Consider the following 19652-nt stretch of genomic DNA (forward strand, 5'->3'; position numbering starts at 1 on the left):
ACCAACCTTACCCCTAAACCTACCATCACAGGAAAACTATCTGACACAAAATACAACACAGAGGGACAAGCCCAGTTCAGCCTCTCATTAAAAGAACAGTCACAAATGTGTCCTCAATCAGAATTTTACAATCCATTCAACTAACTAGAGTCTGTTAATATGACTGAGGCAGATTTAGGAGGAAACATTTTTGCATCCAAAAACGGACAGAAAGAATGCAGGCGTCTTGAGAGTGAACTTATATTTAATTCAACGTAAACTTGCTTTATCACAGGTAATGTAGTTTTTCACCAGGAATTCTGCTGTTAAACATGATTTTTTTTTTTAAATAGCCGCGAGCAGCAATTATCCGGGTTAAGGACTATAAGCACATGTGTAAAAAGGTATTATTTTCTATTTAGCAAGCATGTGACCACTTAAATCATAGAAGGGAAGGACCATTTACAACAAATACAGGCAATTTACCATTGGAAATTTATGGTTTATAAAGCTTTTTAACAGTTATCGAAAACTTAGAACTAGTTCGCCAAAGCTGGTTTTTGTCCTAGAGGCAAAGTTGCTCAGAATGAGGAGTTCTACCATGTGGTGGCGTGTGTGAAAAATCATGTGATACACGATCCTTTACGCACGTGAAAAACTCAAAGGCGCCCCCCAGTGGAAGATATCTTTGAAATTTCTCACAGGCCTCTAGAGCCGTGAGTCAAACAGGTCCAGCGAGTTTCGTTCTGATTCGGCCTCTGTTAACCTTGTCTGATAGCTGCTCAAACTTCATTGGCCGATTGCGGACATGTTTTTTGAGATACAACAATGTCCTCTTAGACCGTCATGGCACCTTGGACAGTGACACTGCATACAAATGTTCAAGTCGATCAGACTAACGGTGAAATAGTTATAGCCATTTTCATGGTTTTTTATCCTGTTATAGCGCCACCAAGTGGCCAGTTGCTGCGTCCTTTTTCACGTGACCACAGAATGAGCTCTTACACAGGTGAAAATATCTCATTCTGTTCACAAGTTATAGCCATTTTAGTAAAACTTTGATCATTTTGGCGGCCCCTAGGGACCATGATTCGAAATGTAAACTTTTTTTTTTTTTTTTTTTGATAATTATTGACAATCAGACTCCAGAGATCTCGCTGCACTGGTTTGGTTCCAATCGGGTCAAAAACCTAGGACTAGTTCGCAAAATTAGGCATTTAAAAAAAAATCCAAAATATTGACGTGCGAATCCGAGGCATGCCATCTTGAGCAAGGATTCCAACGATATAAGACACTTGGTCTGTGTTCCAGTTCAGTTTTAGACACGCACTCACGAACTTCCCTAAACACTTCCCATCGGGAGAATCCCTGCCGCCATTTTGAAGTGCGTTCCACTTCGTGAAGTGGACGAGGGAAGTTTATATATATATATTTATATATATATATATATATATATATTTATATATATATATATATATATTTATATATATATATCGATTTTGACCGAGGGAGCGAGTCTACTTCACTTCAGGCAGCTCCATAACCCACAATGCAACACGATTGTGACATCACCGCATATCGCGTTTAATTTACCCCACCACAAACAACTCTATGATATATTAATTATTTTTAACATTTAAAACACACATATATACATATAGAATGCTGTATTAAACAGTTTTGTAAGGGGAAAAAATAAACAATAAATCAGCTCCATTGCGGATTCCAAGTGATCAAGGGTTTCCAGTTCAGCCCATACAAAGGTTCCACAAGAAGTGGGCACTCGTGCAACGTAAACGATGACGTACATCCGAGTCAGCGAGACCGAGTGAAGTTAGCGAGGGAAGGGCATTTAAAAACCGAACTGGAATGCAGCCCTGGTTTAGGAGTTATGAGATATTTCGTACTTTTGACTGCTGTAGCGCCCCCGTCTGGACGATCGGGGCGAGCCTTGGTGACAGTGTGAGTACCACCAGAAAATGAGTTTTTACTTCTGGAACCCGACTGTTGCACTCTATTTTATTTTTAAATTGTAAAATTTACATGTTGTACTGTAAATGTTTGCATTTTTTTCTGTATTTTTTTACTGAAATATTCTGGCAACCACAGCTGCCAGTTTTTTCTGTTGTTTTTTTTTTTACCATGAGCGGTTCTTTTCTCGTCAGCTGCGAGTGAGGTGGAGAGGAGGGCCGTTCAGGCAGTATACAGGGGAAAGTGTGTGAAAGTGCTCTGAGCGGACGGGACGTGTGCTGCCTTGCCCCACAAAGCATTCATGTGTGACTAAAACAACCTCAGCTGCCCCACCTAGAGACACACGACTGACAGCCGCCAGCTTACAGCAGCTACACACACAGATACTCACAGAAACTTCTGAAGCAGCAGTCAACGCCCTGTCAAACACCCATGACACCCTATAACCACTGAGCAACACCAAAGAAACTTTACAAAACACATTAGCAACCACACAGGTCACACTCACAACCACCTAGCAATGCCCTAGCAACCATTTTGATACACTCTAAAAATCACTCAGGACACCCTAGCAATGTCCTAGTAACTCAGGCTGGGCGTTAAATCCATACTGATATGTATCTGGGAAAAAATCCACAATATCAATAATAAACTTGAGTAATTTTCGATATTTAGCCTATATCTAAATATCAGGCACATAAAATTATGACAAATACTATTGTATTTGTATTTTCAATGTTACAGTAATAATAAATTGTATTATTATTATTATAAGGAATATCATACAACCATGATATTCTTTCATTCATGTTTTATTTATATCATAAAAATTAGATTAAAAAAACCTTATTTGACAAAACATTTTTATTTGTTTACATTTTAAAAGATTGATTAATTTGTTAACATTTTATGAATAAATTTCATTAGATTTTTAAAGATTTGTAAAATCCCATGATTATGATATTATGAAATGATGATTTAAAATTTGTATTAAATAATAAAACAGAGAATCCAGAAAAATAAAATGAAAAATAAGAATTTGGGAAAAAATTAACAGATTTTTACATTCATTCACTGATATTTTAGTATTATTTATATACTATTATATTATTTATTAATATTTGAATTAGCTTTTATTTTAAAATGATGATTTTAATTTTAGTTTAAATTTTAGTAATTTTTCTTATTTGCTTTTCTCATTTTTATTAGTATTTATTTTTTCTATTTAGCTTTCATTTATTTTATTTCAGTTTTAGTTTTAGTAATTTTAGTATACTTCAACTTTAGATTTCAAATTATAATTTTCTTTAAGTTTATTGCGTTTCTCATTTAATATGTACATTATATTTTAAATAAGCTTTATTATAGTTAGCAAAAATTATGTTTAATAGTTTTATTTATCAATACCAACACTGCATTTATTCTTGAGGCCTAGCAAACACATGATATCAAATACTGATAAATACCGATATTGCATAATATGAAGGAAAAAAAAGGTCATATCGCTCAGCCCTACTAGCAAGCACTCAGAACACCCTAGTTACCGCCAAAGATACTGTAGCAACGCCTTGGCAACCACTGAAAACCTTCGCAATCGCATCCTAGCATATAGTCTTCAGAAAATAAAAAAAGTATGTTGTTTCTTTCAGCTCTATTGCAGGTTTTTCTCATCTGTTCTGGCGTGTCTCTGTTTACTGGAGTAACGTCATGATCCTCCTGTGTTTATTCCAGTAACGCAGAGAGACTCAGAGTCACAACGCCTGTCTCACGTCCCCGTCTGTCTCTCTTCCTCACGAGTCTCACTGGGAAACACAGACTACAGTAAACACAGATCTAATCAGAGACACAGAAGAAGGAAAGAAAGAAACACACACACACACACGCACAATTGTTTCACTATATTAGTGAGGACATTGATTTCCATTGATTTTATATCAGGTTAATGATATTTTCTATGGCCTTACCCAAGCCCTACCACTAACCATCACAGAAACATGACAAAACACTACATTTAAATACAAACATGCTTTGGCCGATTTATAAGCCTTTTTAACTAGCGAGGACCAGTAAAATGCACTCACTAGTCGGTTGTCATGATATTTCACTATATTTGGCCCACACAAGTAAAGCCAAACCTACACACACACACACACACACACACACACACACAGTGTACAGTTGTTGCTGCGCTCCAGGAAAAAAAGTGATCCAGAATAAAATGTGTTCCACCCAGTTGCCCTCAAACACTGGGCATGTGTGTTTCTGCAGGGGAGAGCACAGACAGACAGAAGAACACACAATATAACTCACGTGACATGAACAAAAAGTCTGGAATTTTATCACAATACGAAGACTGCGTATTCCAATTACAAGAAATGTAAATTGATCTTTCTCCAGTTTCACTTGGTATTCCATTCCGGGAATGATTTTAAACACCTGCAGGGATTTTTCAGGATTCCAAATATCCAACATGAGTTCTAAGTTACCGAAGAAGAATTTTGCACACACACACACACACATACACACACACACATAAAAATCCTAACCCTTTACAATGAATCTTTGTTAATGATGGTTACATTTCCTTCTTGTGTAAATATAAACTCAAACCATATCAAGCATGAAGTTGAAAGAGTTCAGAACTACCTCCACATCGTCTGACCAATGAATTTTCATTATTTAATAATCAAATGCCTGGAAAGTAAAGATTTTTAGGGATAATCCCTATATATAGATTTTTTACTCTCACAAAGAGCAAATTATAAATATATACAGTCAAACCAAAATTGATTCAGACACCTAGAACATTTAATTCATTAAAGGATTAGCTCATTTTTAAATAAAAATGTCCTGATAATTTCCTCACCCCCATGTCATCCAAGATGTTCATGTCTTTCTTTCTTCAGTCAAAAAGAAATGAAGGTTTTTGAAGAAAACATTCCAGGATTATTCTCCTTATAGTGGACTTCACTGGACTCCAAACGGTTGAAGGTCAAAATTACAGTTTCAGTGCAGCTTCAAAGAGCTTAAAACGATACCAGACGAGTTTTTTCCTATTCAACTTATGGAAAAAACTAAACTGGCGCCATATTCGTTCTGTAAGTAGAATAGGGAAGGCGTAGGACATACAGCATAAGCTTTTTGAAGAATACGGAAAGTGGAAGCACGTGCAAGGCGATCATTTGTGTTTATAAATCATATACAGTTGTATCTTTTTCCAAAAATAAGGAATGGTTTCTCTAGATAAGACTCTTATTCCTCGTCTGGTGTCGTTTAAAGCTCTTTGAAGCTGCACTGAAACTGTAATTTTGACCTTCAACCGTCTGGAGGCCATTGAAGTCCACTATAGGGAGAATAATCCTGGAATGTTTTCTTCAAAAACCTTCATTTCTTTTTGACTGAAGAAAGAAAGACATGAACATCTTGGATGACATGGGGGTGAGTAAATTATCAGGAACATTTTATTTGAAAGTGGACTAATCCTTTAATACAATTTATTCACTATAGTTAAAAAAATGGTAATAAAACATGACAAGATCTCAGAGTTAAACTGTGTCAGAAAATATTAATCTTAATTATGTCAGATAACTCTTAAGCAAAACATGGTCAGGTCAAAGTGTCTGAATAATTTTTGGTTCCAAATTTGATCAATTTTACTGGTAATCCACTGTATGAAGTATAATATGTCGCAGTTTACTTTATTTTGCTATCCTCACTTACATAAATGAACTATAGTATTTATTAACACTAGTAAAACATATATATATATATATATATATATATATATATATATATATATATATATATACAGAAATGTCTATTATAGAGTTTGAAAGAAGAAGAAAAACAAATCCAGAGGAGAGGAAATATTGCGAAGTGACCCGGTGTGATAAATGAGCGCAGCATGTGTCTCTTACCTGTAGAAGACATTTGCTGACATCACTGGCACAAAGAGCTTTGTTACAGCCATTGATGATGGTCAGTCCAGACAGAAAAAATAACAGAGAGATCAGGACGGGACAGAGGAACAGAGCCGGCCGCATCCTGACCACAACCCCACACACCTGAAACCAAATAATACCAGAGAGAGATATATCTATATATATAGAGAGAGAGATATATTTTATTTATACTTTATATATATATATATATATATATATATATATATATATATATATATATATATATATATATATATATATATAGTATGTATGGTAGGCCTATCATGTTATTATCATATACCATGCTACATCTCCAAAACTATAGCACTTTTTGTTGTATGTGCATAAAACAACAGCTTGTTCGTAGTTGTATTTTTTATTTTTAACTTGGAAAATATGATCCATCTTCGTCACATTCAAGCAAATTAAATACAGATTTGGAATGCAGAAGAACTGCGAAACTTTTTGTTGGCATTGTTTGACTTTCTTTCTCAGTGTGAAATACTTAAAAACAAAGAAAACTCTGCATAAACGCCACAAATACTTATTTACTTATTCATATATAGGCATAAAAACACACTGACGTCCAAAAGCGCTGCTGTTTCTCTGTTACTGCAAACATGACGCAAAAACACTATGGATTATCACGTCACAGGTTTGGCATACGTCACATCTTTACATGTATTTGGCAAATAAAGCATGCATACTCACTGTATGACTTTGAAGCTTTATCAACACTTTCCTTTGGTTTTTGACTTTCTCTCGGTTTTTGACTTTCTCTCATACGGATCTCTTGTCTTGTCTCCTTTTACGCTGAATAGAAACATGAGCGGCTTTGATACACAGAAACGGAGTGAGGAGAAGGGCAATTAGCACAACAGATGGGCCCTGAGGGGGCGTGGCTTAACGGCCCGGATCTTGTTTTTTCTTTAGTCTGATACCACGATAAATCTTGTTTTAACTCTTCAATATGCAGTTTTACATGTATTTTCAACTACAAATCCTTTGAAATAAACGAATATACCAGTTAGCATTAAGATCTCTCCAATAAGTAAAAAACGTCGTGATAACAGAAAGCAGCTCGATAGAAAAATCTGCTATTTGAGCCTCTAAGCGCCCCCTAGAGGAAGAGCGTTTCTCACATAAGCCGCCCAATGAACTCTGATCTCAGAACGAGTCAGACGCGCGCTTAAAGACACAGGCAAGAGTCCGATTGAGCAGCATTGCTAATATTGTTGTCTCCTTATGACAAATTGTTGGGCTTTTTCCTCATTTATAAGTGACTTTGAATGAAAAGGATCTGCCAAAATGATTAAAAGTTTCAGGAGGCCTACACAAAAGGACATGATTAAAGTTTTTAATGTTGTTTATATGTATTTGGGGGGTTTTTAATATGCTTTAAGACAAACCATGTGCAAATTCACGAGTAAACACCATTGCTGAGTATTTTCGCTTTAAAACTGCAGTGATCTTAAAGGGTTAGTTCACCCGCCCGCATTTTGACGTGATTGGTTACAAGGTGGTTTATGACGTCACAAACAAACCGCATTTTTGAAACTGTCTTAAAAGGTTAGTTCACCCAAAAAATGAAAATTCTGTCATTTATTACTCACCCTCATGCCGTTCCACACCCGTAAGACCTTCATTAATCTTCGGAACACAAATTAAGATATTTTTGATGAAATCCGATGGCTCAGTGAGGCCTGCATAGGGAGCAATGACATTTCCTCTCTCAAGATCCATTAATGTACTAAATCATATTTAAATCAGTTCATATGAGTACAGTGGTTCAATATTATTATTATAAAGTGACAAGAATATTTTTAAAATAACGACTTATAGAGTGATGGCCGATTTCAAAACACTGCTTCAGAAAGCTTCGGAGCGTTATGAATCAGCGTATCGAATCATGCTTCGGATCGCGTGTCAAACTGCTGAAATCAAATGACTTTTACGCTAGAATTTTCATTTTTTGGGTGAACTAACCCTTTAAGACAGTTTCAAAAATGCGACGTCATAAACTACTTTATAACCAATCACGTCAAATGTGGGCGGGCTTTAGAATACCATTAACTGATTCTCAAGAAAAATCGGGTAGATTTAGCAATATAGTGGTGTATGATATATATCTATTACAAATATGATGTTATTATAAACTATATGCCTTTCTCATTGTTCAAAGCATTTCTAAGGTAACTGATTTTTAGAAGGCAGACTCTGATGGCGAACAGAAACATAGTTTGTGTAGTATTAGCAACACATTATTAGCAGGTGTTTGATAATGTTTTCAAGCAATAGGCTAATCATATTAATTACAATAAGTGTCCGACATTGTAAAAAGCGAATTGTGCAGCGTTTACCTCATTAAGTTGACCGAGTGGATCTCTGAGCTCGTGCGAATGAGTGGAGGCGGGGCTAATTAGCATATTCATACCAAATGAAGCAAGGGTGTAGAGTTTTGAAAAAAAAAAAAAACATTCACAGGAAAAAATATTTAAATATATAATTTCGGTGTTCAAAAATGAGTAAAGGATAAAATGGTTGAATACAGGGGGACTTTAAAGATCTGGACTGCTATTAATCCAAAAATAACAATAATGATAATAATATTTAAGAAAAATATTACATTTTTAAATATTATTTTTGTCATTTTTCTTTTTATATATATATAAATTATGTTTATTTATTTATTTTTATTTATTCATAATTTATTATTTCCAAAACAATGTAATATTCATACAGATTAACTGTACAAGACTGAACTAAATTAATTTTTTTTTAAAGATAGTCTATGATGTTGATTAATATTCTTTCATTTGTCCACTCTGCCATCTGCTGGTCACTTCAAACTGAATATCTGAGTAGGTTCCAACTGGCAATTATTTTTTTCTTTTCACACAGTATAGAAATATTTATACTTCATGACTTCTACATTAAGCACACAAACAAATAAACAAACAAAAGCAAAATAGTTTGATTTCACAACCAATAAAATTTATTCAATTATATATTACAAATATGTACATCCTCATGTAACAAGTAAATATTAAAATAGACATATTTTTAGAACCATCGTTCAAAAGGCATTACGTTGTAAAAAATAGGTTTCGTTGTGATCTCACATTAAAACTGTAAAAGTAAGGGTATTTTTTTTTTCTATTGAGAAACCACAACAAACTTTTCCATTTTTTTTAAATGTGCGCAAGACACAAGAGACAACACGCAAGAAGTGGATGTTACTAACAGACACAACAATGGCAGAAAAGAACCAGGACCACTTCAGTAAACCTCACCACGGTACAACTTGTCAGAAAGGGACGAACCTGCGAAAGCATGCACATTATAGAAATCACAAGTCAAAAAACATCGGCTTTGATGGATGTCAAAGGGATAAAAGAGGAATTAAAAAAAAATAAAAAATAAAACTGAACGAAAAAGTATTTCAAAACACATGCTTAAAGAGTTAAGCGAACATCAACAACAACAACAAAGAACTTCAATGTAAAAACAACTTTGGTCCATTAAACATTAGACAAAACAAAGTTTACAATCAAAATATTTATTACTTAAACTTTTTCCGTCCTCTCAGTTTTCTTCCATTTTTTACAAGTTAAAAACAATAATTACATGGCTATTTACAAATGCACAATCAGTATGTATAAAATAAGTTAAAAAATGAGGAGCACAATCTATACATTATCTATGAACACTCACTGTAGAAACATGTTGGATTGAGATCTCTTTCATAACAGAGGACGAAAATCTCTCTTGCTTCCCGATGGTGGTCTTTACCCTCCGGAGGCTTGTTTTCAGACACTCCTCTTTGTTGACCCACGGCCTACCGTTCTGGATAGTGGACCTCAGGGTTAAGTGCGTTTTAGTATAGTCTATAGGAGCCAATCTGGCGCCCATGTGGTGAAGTGCGTTTGGACCGGGTGCGTGTGGTCGAACCAGAACTAGAACAGCGAACACAGACTGAACCGATGATGACAGTTAGCCTGAAAGTGCAGCACTCGTTTGTGTTATTTTTCTTTTTTTACTTCTTTTATTATAAATCTGGAGAGTCTGTGACACACAAACGCACAACATACATGCGCACACGCACACACACACACACCTCCAAATCAAGTGCTTCGTGTTTATCACCCTACGCACGTCTTGACACCATCACGTGACGTGGTCTGATAGCTACAAAATGTTTTGTCGTCTCTCTATCTCGTCACCTGGTCATATCGGTGTCAGGTCGAAGTCGTCATTGACCTCTACGAGAGGGATGTAGAATTCGGGAATCTCGAAAATGCTGGTAGACTTGTAAGTGGCAGGATCCAATTCCTGTAGTTTTAGCTGCCACTCCAGACGCTGAACCGCGTTTAACGCCGCTGCTTCATGCTGCTGACGCATCAAGAGACAAGTCTGCAGCAAAAGAGATTGGTGTCAGTTGTACAGATACAGTGACTTCAAATAGGTTCATTTAAGACACTTAATGTTTGAATGTCATTGCATTAGAAAAAAATGTAAGAAAGTTTCTCAAAACCATATTATGCCTATTACAATGTCTTTACTTTGTTTTTGGGCTCTACTAGAATAGGTTTTCATGCTTGAATATTCAAAAAACAAATTTTTTCCCCATATTTGACATTGTTGCAGTCTTCCCAATCTCTCTTCCCAGTCTGTCAGTAACGCTCTGTTGTCCATATAACGACTAAACGGTACGATGCATCGTTGAAGAAACCAACCAATTGGTGGAGTAACAACTTCTTTTAATTAATCCTTTGAGATCAATTTAATGCCATTTTTTTTACTATTATGCGGACAACAAAAAACTCCCTGAAACTTCCTAACTCTTCCATCCAGATAGTTGTATTCTCTGTTTTTACTGTTATTTTTATGCGTTTCTTATGCGTTCCATTTTTATTATTATGCACTTGGTTCTTCTTTATGTAAAGCACTTTGAATTACCATTGTGTATGAAATGTGCTATACAAATAAAACTGCCTTAAATTGCCTTGCCTATTAATTATAGACATGGCATCTGAGGATTATTTCTCATTTTTATCTCATTTTAGTTATTTTGCTTTATTTGCAGATTAAATCATAGGCTCATATTATACGCACATGCGCACTCTTCAAAAACAGTGATTTAAATCTCGACAAATTAAAACATGTACTGTACATGACATTTTTATATATTCAAAATAAAAGATATAGATTGTACTGAATGTTAGCTTGCTTATTTTGCTCAAAATAAGGATTTATTAAGTCTACATGTCAAGAAACTAACAACAGGTCGAGAGCTGTCATTCCAAACACACAACTTTCTGATGTTGCTTGAGAGTGTTTGTTGGAACTATGGTTTCGGGAAACGCAGACTTGTTGCACTATGCTCATAATGGCGGAACTTGCGACCATTGTTGGCTAACAATACTTTCGGGAAACACACGCATTTAGTTTCCATTTCTATGAAGCCCTTCCTTCCGAAAAGTGCAGTGTGCTCTGATTGGTCAGCTGGACCAGTGTTGTGATTGGTCAAGCGCTTTAAGCGTGTTTGGGAAATGTCCCGCCCCTTACCATAACCGCAAGTTTCAACACATTACTAACTCAACCAGGCCCAGCCCCTTCATTTTTGCATATGCCTTGGGCGGAAATTATTTAAATGAGGAATATTGTGATGTGTTCAGTCCTGGAAGAAAACTCAAGACTACAATCCAGGCATTAGAGGGACTTCAGAAAGAGTGATTTGATGTTTCATTATCTGATGCTATACCATTCATGCATTTTTATGTTTTATAAAGTGTCCAAATATTTTTTGAGGCCACTATTCCATGATATGCTGGTTGTTTTGTGTTGTTTTGAATCATTTGTTTAATTTCTGTTTTTGTACCTTCAGCTTGTCAAACTTGTCATCTACATCCTGAAGCCAAGACATAAACTGCCTTGCATTGAACCGATCTCTAACAGAAGTCTTCCCATCATCACCCTGAAATGTAAAAAAAAAAAAAGATTAGTAAAGATGAATCGTATTGTATGTGGCAAGACCAATTTTCTGAGGTATTAAAAGCACAGTCCCCTTTCAAAACAAGTTGAACTTAATCAACAGGATTTGTGGTCTGATGTTGATTACAGAAAATGCACTTGGTATCTTGTCTTGATTCATCAACATATTTCCTGTGTTTGGATTTTTTGTTCATGTAACGTAATTTTATTGTACTCTTACATACATCAAATGAAAGTTAAGTGTTAACTCTGGTTTAAAAGTAGCTTTATGTCAATGGAAAATAATGTCCTAATAATGTGACCACTTACCTGGACGTCTTGAGGCATGTTGTATACTTCGGCATCCAATAGGACTGTGCAGGCACTGAATGGAAGCGTCTGATTGGCTAGTGTTCTTGCAGCACGGTAATGAACTCTCAAAACCTCCTGCTCATTGGATACAATCAGCTTTTCCTGAAAGAGCAAAAACCCCATGACTTGATTGAATGTCTCTTTATTGCAACCAAAAACCAGCAACCTAAAGCTAAAACAATTTTTATATATATATATTTTTAACAATTCTTCAATATAAATACATGAGTTGACGTAATTTCCACTAAAACAGGAAGACAGGCCAAGAGTTTATTTGCAAAAACAGATAACTCCATTTTTATGAATTCTCACAAATCATGTTTTTTTTATTGTGCATTTCAAGTAATAACAATCAAACTGCAGTTGGGCTGTTTTGATTAAGAAATGATAACTCTAAAAAATACAGGTAAATTAAAAAAATAAAATTCATTGAAAGTATGTTTTATATATATATTAAAAGTTTGTTTTTTAGCAAAAGCAGATAACTCCAACAGTCGTTTTTTTGGCAAAAGCAGATAACTCCACATTTCATGTTTCATAGTTAAACAAAACCCAAGTAATTGCATTTAAAACACTCTCAAACACACATGTGCACACAAACGCACACACACACCCACGCGCGCACGCACACACACACACACACACACACACACACACACACACACACACACAGACAAACAGATCGGCACACACACACACACACACACACACACGCTCTCTCTCTCTCTCTCAAACACACACACACACACACACACACACACAGATCGACACACAAGTACACACACACGCACTCATCCACACACGCACGTGCGCGCGCACACACACACACACACACACACACACACACAAGCAAAAGGACAACCAATTTTTCAGCATGTAAGTCGTGTATGGTGTACAAGGACTTACAGGAGTCGAAATCATAAATCCTCGATCACTTTTAGTGAGCTTTGATAAAACTTTCCTCAGCTAGCGCGTCTTTTTGAAGTGACTAGAAGCCTTGTCACCTGACCTGAATACTGCGCGCTGATTCGCTAAAACGGACTTATCGGTTTCTGTCTGTACACAAACAAGGGCGCTTGTCGGCTTCTGCTGTAAAACGTGAACTTGCGATGCCTGAAAGTGGGCAAAACCGGCTCTTCTGACAAAATGGATTTAGGGTACAGAACGTGCTATATATGGAGAATAATGCACAGCACTTAGTTCATTTTTTTTAAAAATGGCGTTTATCGGTTTTTGCAAATGAACTCTTCATATATTGAGCAGCTCCTTCCCTTTTAAAAAATAGCCAGTTGCAGTTGCAGTTTGTTTATATCACTTATAGATCACCTTAAGGCTTACACATTCATACTGAAAGCCAAAAAAAACTACATTTTGATTGAAGACTTTTTCACACAAATACTCTGCAGTCCCATCATGAACCCCTAGGGTGTGTTAACCTTTGGTTCAGGAACTTTGAACTAGAGATTGATGTTCAGTAAATACAATATAGTTTAAGGTTTCCATTTACCCTTTCAATGCTGTGCTGCAGTCTTAGTTTCATCCGTACCACCTCTTGCTGTTTGAACATCTCCTTCAGTGGTTCAGGTAGAGAGGGAGGTGGCGTTATCTACAAGAGCAAACATTATGGTGAGATTTCAGTTTCGTTTTATAGTTCTTAGACTAAAAATGTGTTCCAATCATGACTTTCACAGAATGGAAGTGGTGACCAGCTTACCGTTGGGATGCAGAGCTTGCTGAGAGGGTTTCCATCCAGCAGATAGGACCCATTGAATGTCACATACTCGTCGTAGTACTGAGGTGCTTGAGGAATGACACTACAAAGCACTTTCCTCTTCTCCTCAATCTTCTTGCGAATGTGCAAGTACTCATAATATGGGTTTGCTCTCTCGGTCTGGTAAGGCTGGATCTCTTCAAGCTTCAATGCATCTACAATTGCAGCTAAGGACTGTTGCGCCTTTTCTTTGACCTGCTGAGCCGTAAGGTTCATTTGGGTGGGAGCTGAAACCCTATGCATCTTTCGTTTCCTTGGATGGGTCACCTGTATATCAGCTTCTTCATCAAGGAGTCGGACTTTGGCTCTGGCCCCAGATGTATCTGAATCTCTGTCCACGATAGATATCGGGGAGGAACTTCCTGAGGTCGCTCCACTGGGCAGCTCTGCCTGATGATCGGACTGGACAGTAGCACTGCTCTGACCCTGTTCTACATTAGTCTGAAGGTCAGATTTCGCAGGCTTCTCCTCGACAGCAAGTTGGTCTGATGTCTCTGCATCAGCCTTACTTTCAGATACAGCTTGTGTCGTTGCACCTTCTTCTGAGGACAGGACTTTCGCCCCATCCATTTCTGTGATTCGGTTCTTGTCCGAAACATCTTCAGACAGCTCCATGGGGTCTTCAGGGACCCTTTCTGGACTGGCACAGCGAGACACATTTGTCACTGAAGCTGCATGAAAGCCTTGCTCGTGTTTTTCTGGCTGAGCGTCAACTGTAACCAATGGCTCACTGGAGAAATTTGAGATACTTTCGTCTTGCACACTTGCATCACCCTTTTCAGTATCTTCTTGGACACTGGTTGTTCTCAGCAGTGGTTTAGTAGTTTCTTCAGAGCTGGATTTACATGAACCAAGAGATGGACTTGGAGTGCTTGTCCAAGTTGTTTTGGTGATGTTTTCCCCACTCTTTTCCACTTTGTTCTCAGAAACAACTAAGGGTTTCTCTCTTTGCTCTGGCCTCAAACTAGAGTCTGCTGTCAATGTATGTTCGCTACTGGAAATGAAGCCAGTTTCCAATTGCTGGCTACTAGAATGCAAAGGTGAACTGGCTTCAGATGGATTTTGTGTGTGAGAAGACTGAAATGATGCAACTTGTGATGCAACAGCTAGTGAAGACTCCTTGTTTGATCCCTCCGTCATTACGGCACCAGGGACATCAAGCTGACCCAGACTTGCATGCTCTATTTGACTACTAGTGTTGCAAGACCTGCTTTTCTCTTGCAAATGAGTCTGAAACACACTGTTAGCCTGTTTGAGGCTACCTAGGTCTTTTGCACTAGACTCTCGCAAGTTTGGTGAAGGTTGAACTTGACAAATGGGAGTGACGCCTTCACCTTCATTACCAGTCAGACTTTCGCTTTCTGGAAGAGCACTAGTAAGACTTTGACTGCTCTGATTTTCCTGAACAGGAGGCACGCTAATGTCAGTTGAATGAACCGCAGCTTGCTCACTGCTTGGTTGGGAAACAATGCTGATTATTTGAGACTCTTCTGTTGTTCTTGTTTCAGCTGGTGACACCTTGGCTTCTTCATCCAAAATAGCCCTTAAGCATGGGGAGGCATGCCTGCTTGATAATGGTGTGCGATTGCAGAGAGCAGTTTCGGGAAGACTGCCGGTATCTTTATCGTGAACAGTAGGTGATCTGGAGGACTGCAAAATGAGGGAAGACTGCAGGAAAGGTGGCTGGGAATCTGAAGCTTCCATGTTCATGTCAGAATCATATTCAGTTGGTTTAGGTGTCAATATGGTTGCATGACAGGAATCTTCTGAACTTGCCACAGAAATCATGGATACTGATCTCGACATAAGTCCAGATTTTTCACTCTCTGGTCTTGGAGATCGATTAAGACTGTTTTCAATTACTGGACCATTCTTCCCCAAGGTTTTCGCATCTACTGAGAGCGTTCTTCCACTGGTGGCATCTTTCAAGATCTTCTCGCGGTGCCCATCTGGTGCTTCGGAGCTCTTTGACCGAGTTAGTTCCTTGTTTAGACAAGGCTCACTGGACGAAGGGGGCGTTTTTGTTTTTTCCTTGCTTTTCTGTTGTTTCACAGGGTCAGTTCCTGGACGCTGCTTTAGCCGCTCCCTTTCCTTCTGCTTGATTTTCTCTAAGTGCTTCCTGTGCCACAGTTCAATTTCCTGGTCCTTGAGACTGAGCATGCGTTCAAAGCTGGTCTTCATGAGGTCATCGTTCACCAACCTCTTTTCTTTGGGACGGGTATCCTTTAGAGCGGGTGCAACCTTAAATTTGGGGTCCACTTCACTTGGTTTTGTCTTGCTAATTTTGCCATCCCTGTTCAGCTGGGATCGATCTTTTTCCTTTTCCTTGTGTCTGTCTCGCTCGCGGTCCCGATGCCTTTCAGACTCCCGGTCTCTCTCTCTTCTATCTCTGTCTTTCTCTGGAGGCTTGGTTGCCTCTTCTTTTGATTTAGATGAAACAACCTTATTGTTCTCACAAACGTAGCCTTTCTTCTCTTCCAATAACAACTTTAGATTGGAGTAGGATGAGGAAGAGGGGGTGGTCTCTTTTGACTTCTCTTTTTTCCTCTTGTCAGAATCTTTGTCCCTCTTGTCAGAATCTTTTTCCCGTTCTTTTTCTTTACTGCGGTCAGATTTTCCATGATCAGTGGTTTTCTCGGGGGCTTTTCCTTTCTTTTCAGAACTTGTCTTATCTTTGTCTTTGTGGTCACCAGAAGAGTGCTCTTTCTCAGATCTTTTGTCAAGCTTGTCCTTATTCTTCTTGCTCTCTTCATGCTTTTTCATCAAAGACGTTGCTTTGAGCTTTTCACTCTCTTTATGGCTCTTATCATTGGGTGAATGTGAAATATTTGTTAATTTCTCCTTTTCTTTCCATCGATCTGTAGAGTTGTGAAGTTCAGGCTTGTCAGTTAAATGTTCCGATTTGACTTTCTTGTCTTTATCTGCATGTTTCTTGTCAGACTTTTCAGATTCCCGATCCTTTGTTGGTGGTCGCTTATCAGTTTTCTCACGAGAGTTCTTCTCTGGAGACTCCAGCTGATCTTGGTCTGCTGAATTGACAGTAATTGGTTTATCATCTACTTCTTCTTTGACTCCTGAACTGTGCAGTGAGCTGTCAGGAATTCGGCCAGAGCCAAGACCCTCAGTCCGGTCATCAACTTCATCTCCTTTTCCGTCCTTTCCACGCTCCTCTTTAAGGGGCACATCTTTTTTCTCTTTTTTAATGGTCTTGTCCTTTTCTCGCTCCTCTTTTGGCCTCCTGTCCTTGCTGCTGCTACTGCTTGAATGTTTCTCTTTTGACGCCCCTCGTTCCTCTTTAACAGGTGAGGAGTCTGAGGACTTTACAGGAGATCCGCCAGCAAGCATTTCACATTTGCCTGAGAGATCTTCGTTTTCATCACTTTTGAAGAAGTTCTCCTTCCAAAACTCCCGATCAAACTCCATGTTCCTATGTCCGTCCTTGCGCGGCTCCTTCTGCCGGTGGCGATTCCTCTCGGCCTCATACTCCTTCCTGTACTTTTCCTTCTCCTTGTGTTTCAGCTTGTGCTTTTTTACAACTTTCCCATCTTTGTCAGTCTTCCTGAAGACAGCCTCAGAACTGTCTATACTGTTGCTTAGACTACTGTCTTTGAAAGGACTGGAACTGCCATCATCTCTGTCCAAGTTAAGCTCCTTGTGATGATGCTTGCTCTTCTCCTTGTGCTTGCAGCTCTTACTGCTAGAACCTTCTGTGCAGAAGTCAGACTCTGTGTAGTGGTTGTATTTGACGCTGTCCCCTGGACAGGATCCATCACCAATAGAAACACAAGTCTTAGCGTTCTCCTGTTTCAGTGGGGTTGTCTGTTTGTCAGTTTGGCTGTGGTTCAGCTTTGGGGACTTGACTACAGACAGGTGAAAGAGGTGGACCGATGTGTCATCCTTTGCACTGAATGACATTTTGAATGAATCCTCTTCCCTGACGCCCTTGTCAGAATTGTCAGACACAGTCGCCGAAGAAAAGAGAATGGACTTGCTGTTCTCTTTCCCTTCTTCTCGGACTTCCTGGTTCTCCTTGTTTTTGCTTTGGCTTTTGTTCTTTTTCTTCTGTTTACCTTTTTCTTTTGGCTCCACTGACGTAAGAGTCAAGCTTTCTTTCTTCGATCTACTGTCTGTTTTGTGACCATCCACACTGGCCGACCTGGTAGGCGAGCTCCTTCTTTCTGTCGGCACCTCGGCTTCATCGCTCGAACTGTCTGAACTGCAGTAGGCGAGTCTCACCTTTGTTTTTTCAGACTTGCACACCAGCATTGACTGGTCGCTTTTGCTGCCTTGTTTGGAAGCATAGTGGTTCCTTTCCTTCTCCTCCTTCTCCTTTTGCCTTAGCTCTCGCCTTAAGATGTGTCGGTCGTTAAGTGCCTTACTGAGGTCTTCCTCCTCTTCCTCATCCTTGAACTCGTATTCATCCAGCCCTGACATGGATGATGAGGCCTTCACTGTTGTCGATTTACTGTCAGAGTCCTTTTCAGCATCCGAGTACTCCATGTTCTCGTCTACACTGGATGGATTCACAGACGGTGGGTCCTCTGATTCTGTGACATGCAAAATAATGGAAAAACGGAATTAATAAAATGCTATTAAATAAAAAGGCTCAACCAACATTTTTTAATCAATTAAATTAAGTAATTAAAGTGAAATAATTCATATTTGCTGTAATCAATAGAATATAAAAAAAAAAATACTTGAAACTCGACTTAAGACTCATAATTCTCTAGGACTTCAAATAGGGAAAAAAATTATCTGAATTTTGCATCAATGTTCAGATAAAAGTCTTGACTTTTTGTCAGTCTGTTTTGTACTGAATGGGCATTTGCAGAAAGATTAAAACAATGCTTGCCTTAAAACTAATGAATCATTTAATTAATTATCAAAGAAATTCCTGTAGTTAACACAGTAGAGCATGGCACTAGCACCGGCAAGGTCATGGGATTGATTCCAAGAAAATAAAAAAAATAAAAAATAAAAAAATGTATAGCTTGAACTCAATGTAAAACTTTGTATAAAAGCACCTGACAAAAATGCAGAGATGTAAAATACACTAAATATTACACAAAATATATGCAAGGTATAGAAATAAATGTTCCTCCAAATGGATTAATAAAACTACCTAGAGAACATAAAAAAATATTTCGAAAATGGATTTGATTGACTTGGACTCTTTGTAAGAGATTGGTCAGCATGTCTGATAGCATGCTGCAAATGTGCTTGTATTAAACCCAGAAGAAAAGAAAAGTTCAAAAGAAATACCAATAGCAACAGCACTGGCAAATCTCCTGCCAACGTCTCTGTACCTGAAGAGCTCTCTTCTGGTTCTGAGAGTGGGATCTCTCCCTTGAGTAATTGCTCAAGCTCCTGAGAGTCAGCAACATCAACCGGTCTCTCCCCTCTCTTGTTGGCCTGGAAGGCATTTCCTCCATGACGCAAGAGCAGCTTCACAATCTATGAAAGTTTGGTAAAACATGACATTGTAAACAGGTGAATTATCCGAAAGATTCACAATTGCTAGCAGATATTTGTCCATTTTGAGTGTATCGTCATCAGCCAATAAATGTGTTTAATAAAAGTGTGCTGCAAGTGTCACCAATAAAAATCCATGTAGGTTGATAACTAGCTGAAAATGTCATCATTTA

General features: G+C 38.1%; 2 protein-coding genes across 3 annotated transcripts in view; both read right to left on the bottom strand.

The window, feature by feature from the left end:
- twsg1a (twisted gastrulation BMP signaling modulator 1a) overlaps nucleotides 1–6731 on the bottom strand; it is a 14669-nt gene extending 7938 nt beyond the window's left edge. The window contains exons 1-2 of the mRNA XM_067363559.1: nucleotides 6603–6731; nucleotides 5868–6014 (exon numbers count right to left, since the gene is read on the bottom strand). Coding sequence (XP_067219660.1) covers nucleotides 5868–5993 — 126 coding nt within the window. The 5' untranslated portion in view covers nucleotides 5994–6014; nucleotides 6603–6731. The remainder of the gene's footprint in view (nucleotides 1–5867; nucleotides 6015–6602) is intronic.
- A 2102-nt stretch (nucleotides 6732–8833) lies between these two features.
- The window catches only part of ankrd12 (ankyrin repeat domain 12), a 58619-nt gene continuing 47800 nt past the window's right edge, over nucleotides 8834–19652 (bottom strand). The window contains exons 8-13 of one of the 2 annotated variants that reach the window (XM_067361972.1): nucleotides 19314–19461; nucleotides 13951–18554; nucleotides 13744–13842; nucleotides 12195–12338; nucleotides 11773–11868; nucleotides 8834–10304 (exon numbers count right to left, since the gene is read on the bottom strand). In XM_067361972.1, coding sequence (XP_067218073.1) covers nucleotides 10119–10304; nucleotides 11773–11868; nucleotides 12195–12338; nucleotides 13744–13842; nucleotides 13951–18554; nucleotides 19314–19461 — 5277 coding nt within the window. In that variant the 3' untranslated portion in view covers nucleotides 8834–10118. The remainder of the gene's footprint in view (nucleotides 10305–11772; nucleotides 11869–12194; nucleotides 12339–13743; nucleotides 13843–13950; nucleotides 18555–19313; nucleotides 19462–19652) is intronic. The other variant, XM_067361973.1, reaches the window with a different exon arrangement.

This window comes from Chanodichthys erythropterus, chromosome 16, assembly GCF_024489055.1.
Source record: "Chanodichthys erythropterus isolate Z2021 chromosome 16, ASM2448905v1, whole genome shotgun sequence".
In the NCBI taxonomy this organism is placed as follows: Eukaryota; Metazoa; Chordata; class Actinopteri; order Cypriniformes; family Xenocyprididae; genus Chanodichthys; species Chanodichthys erythropterus.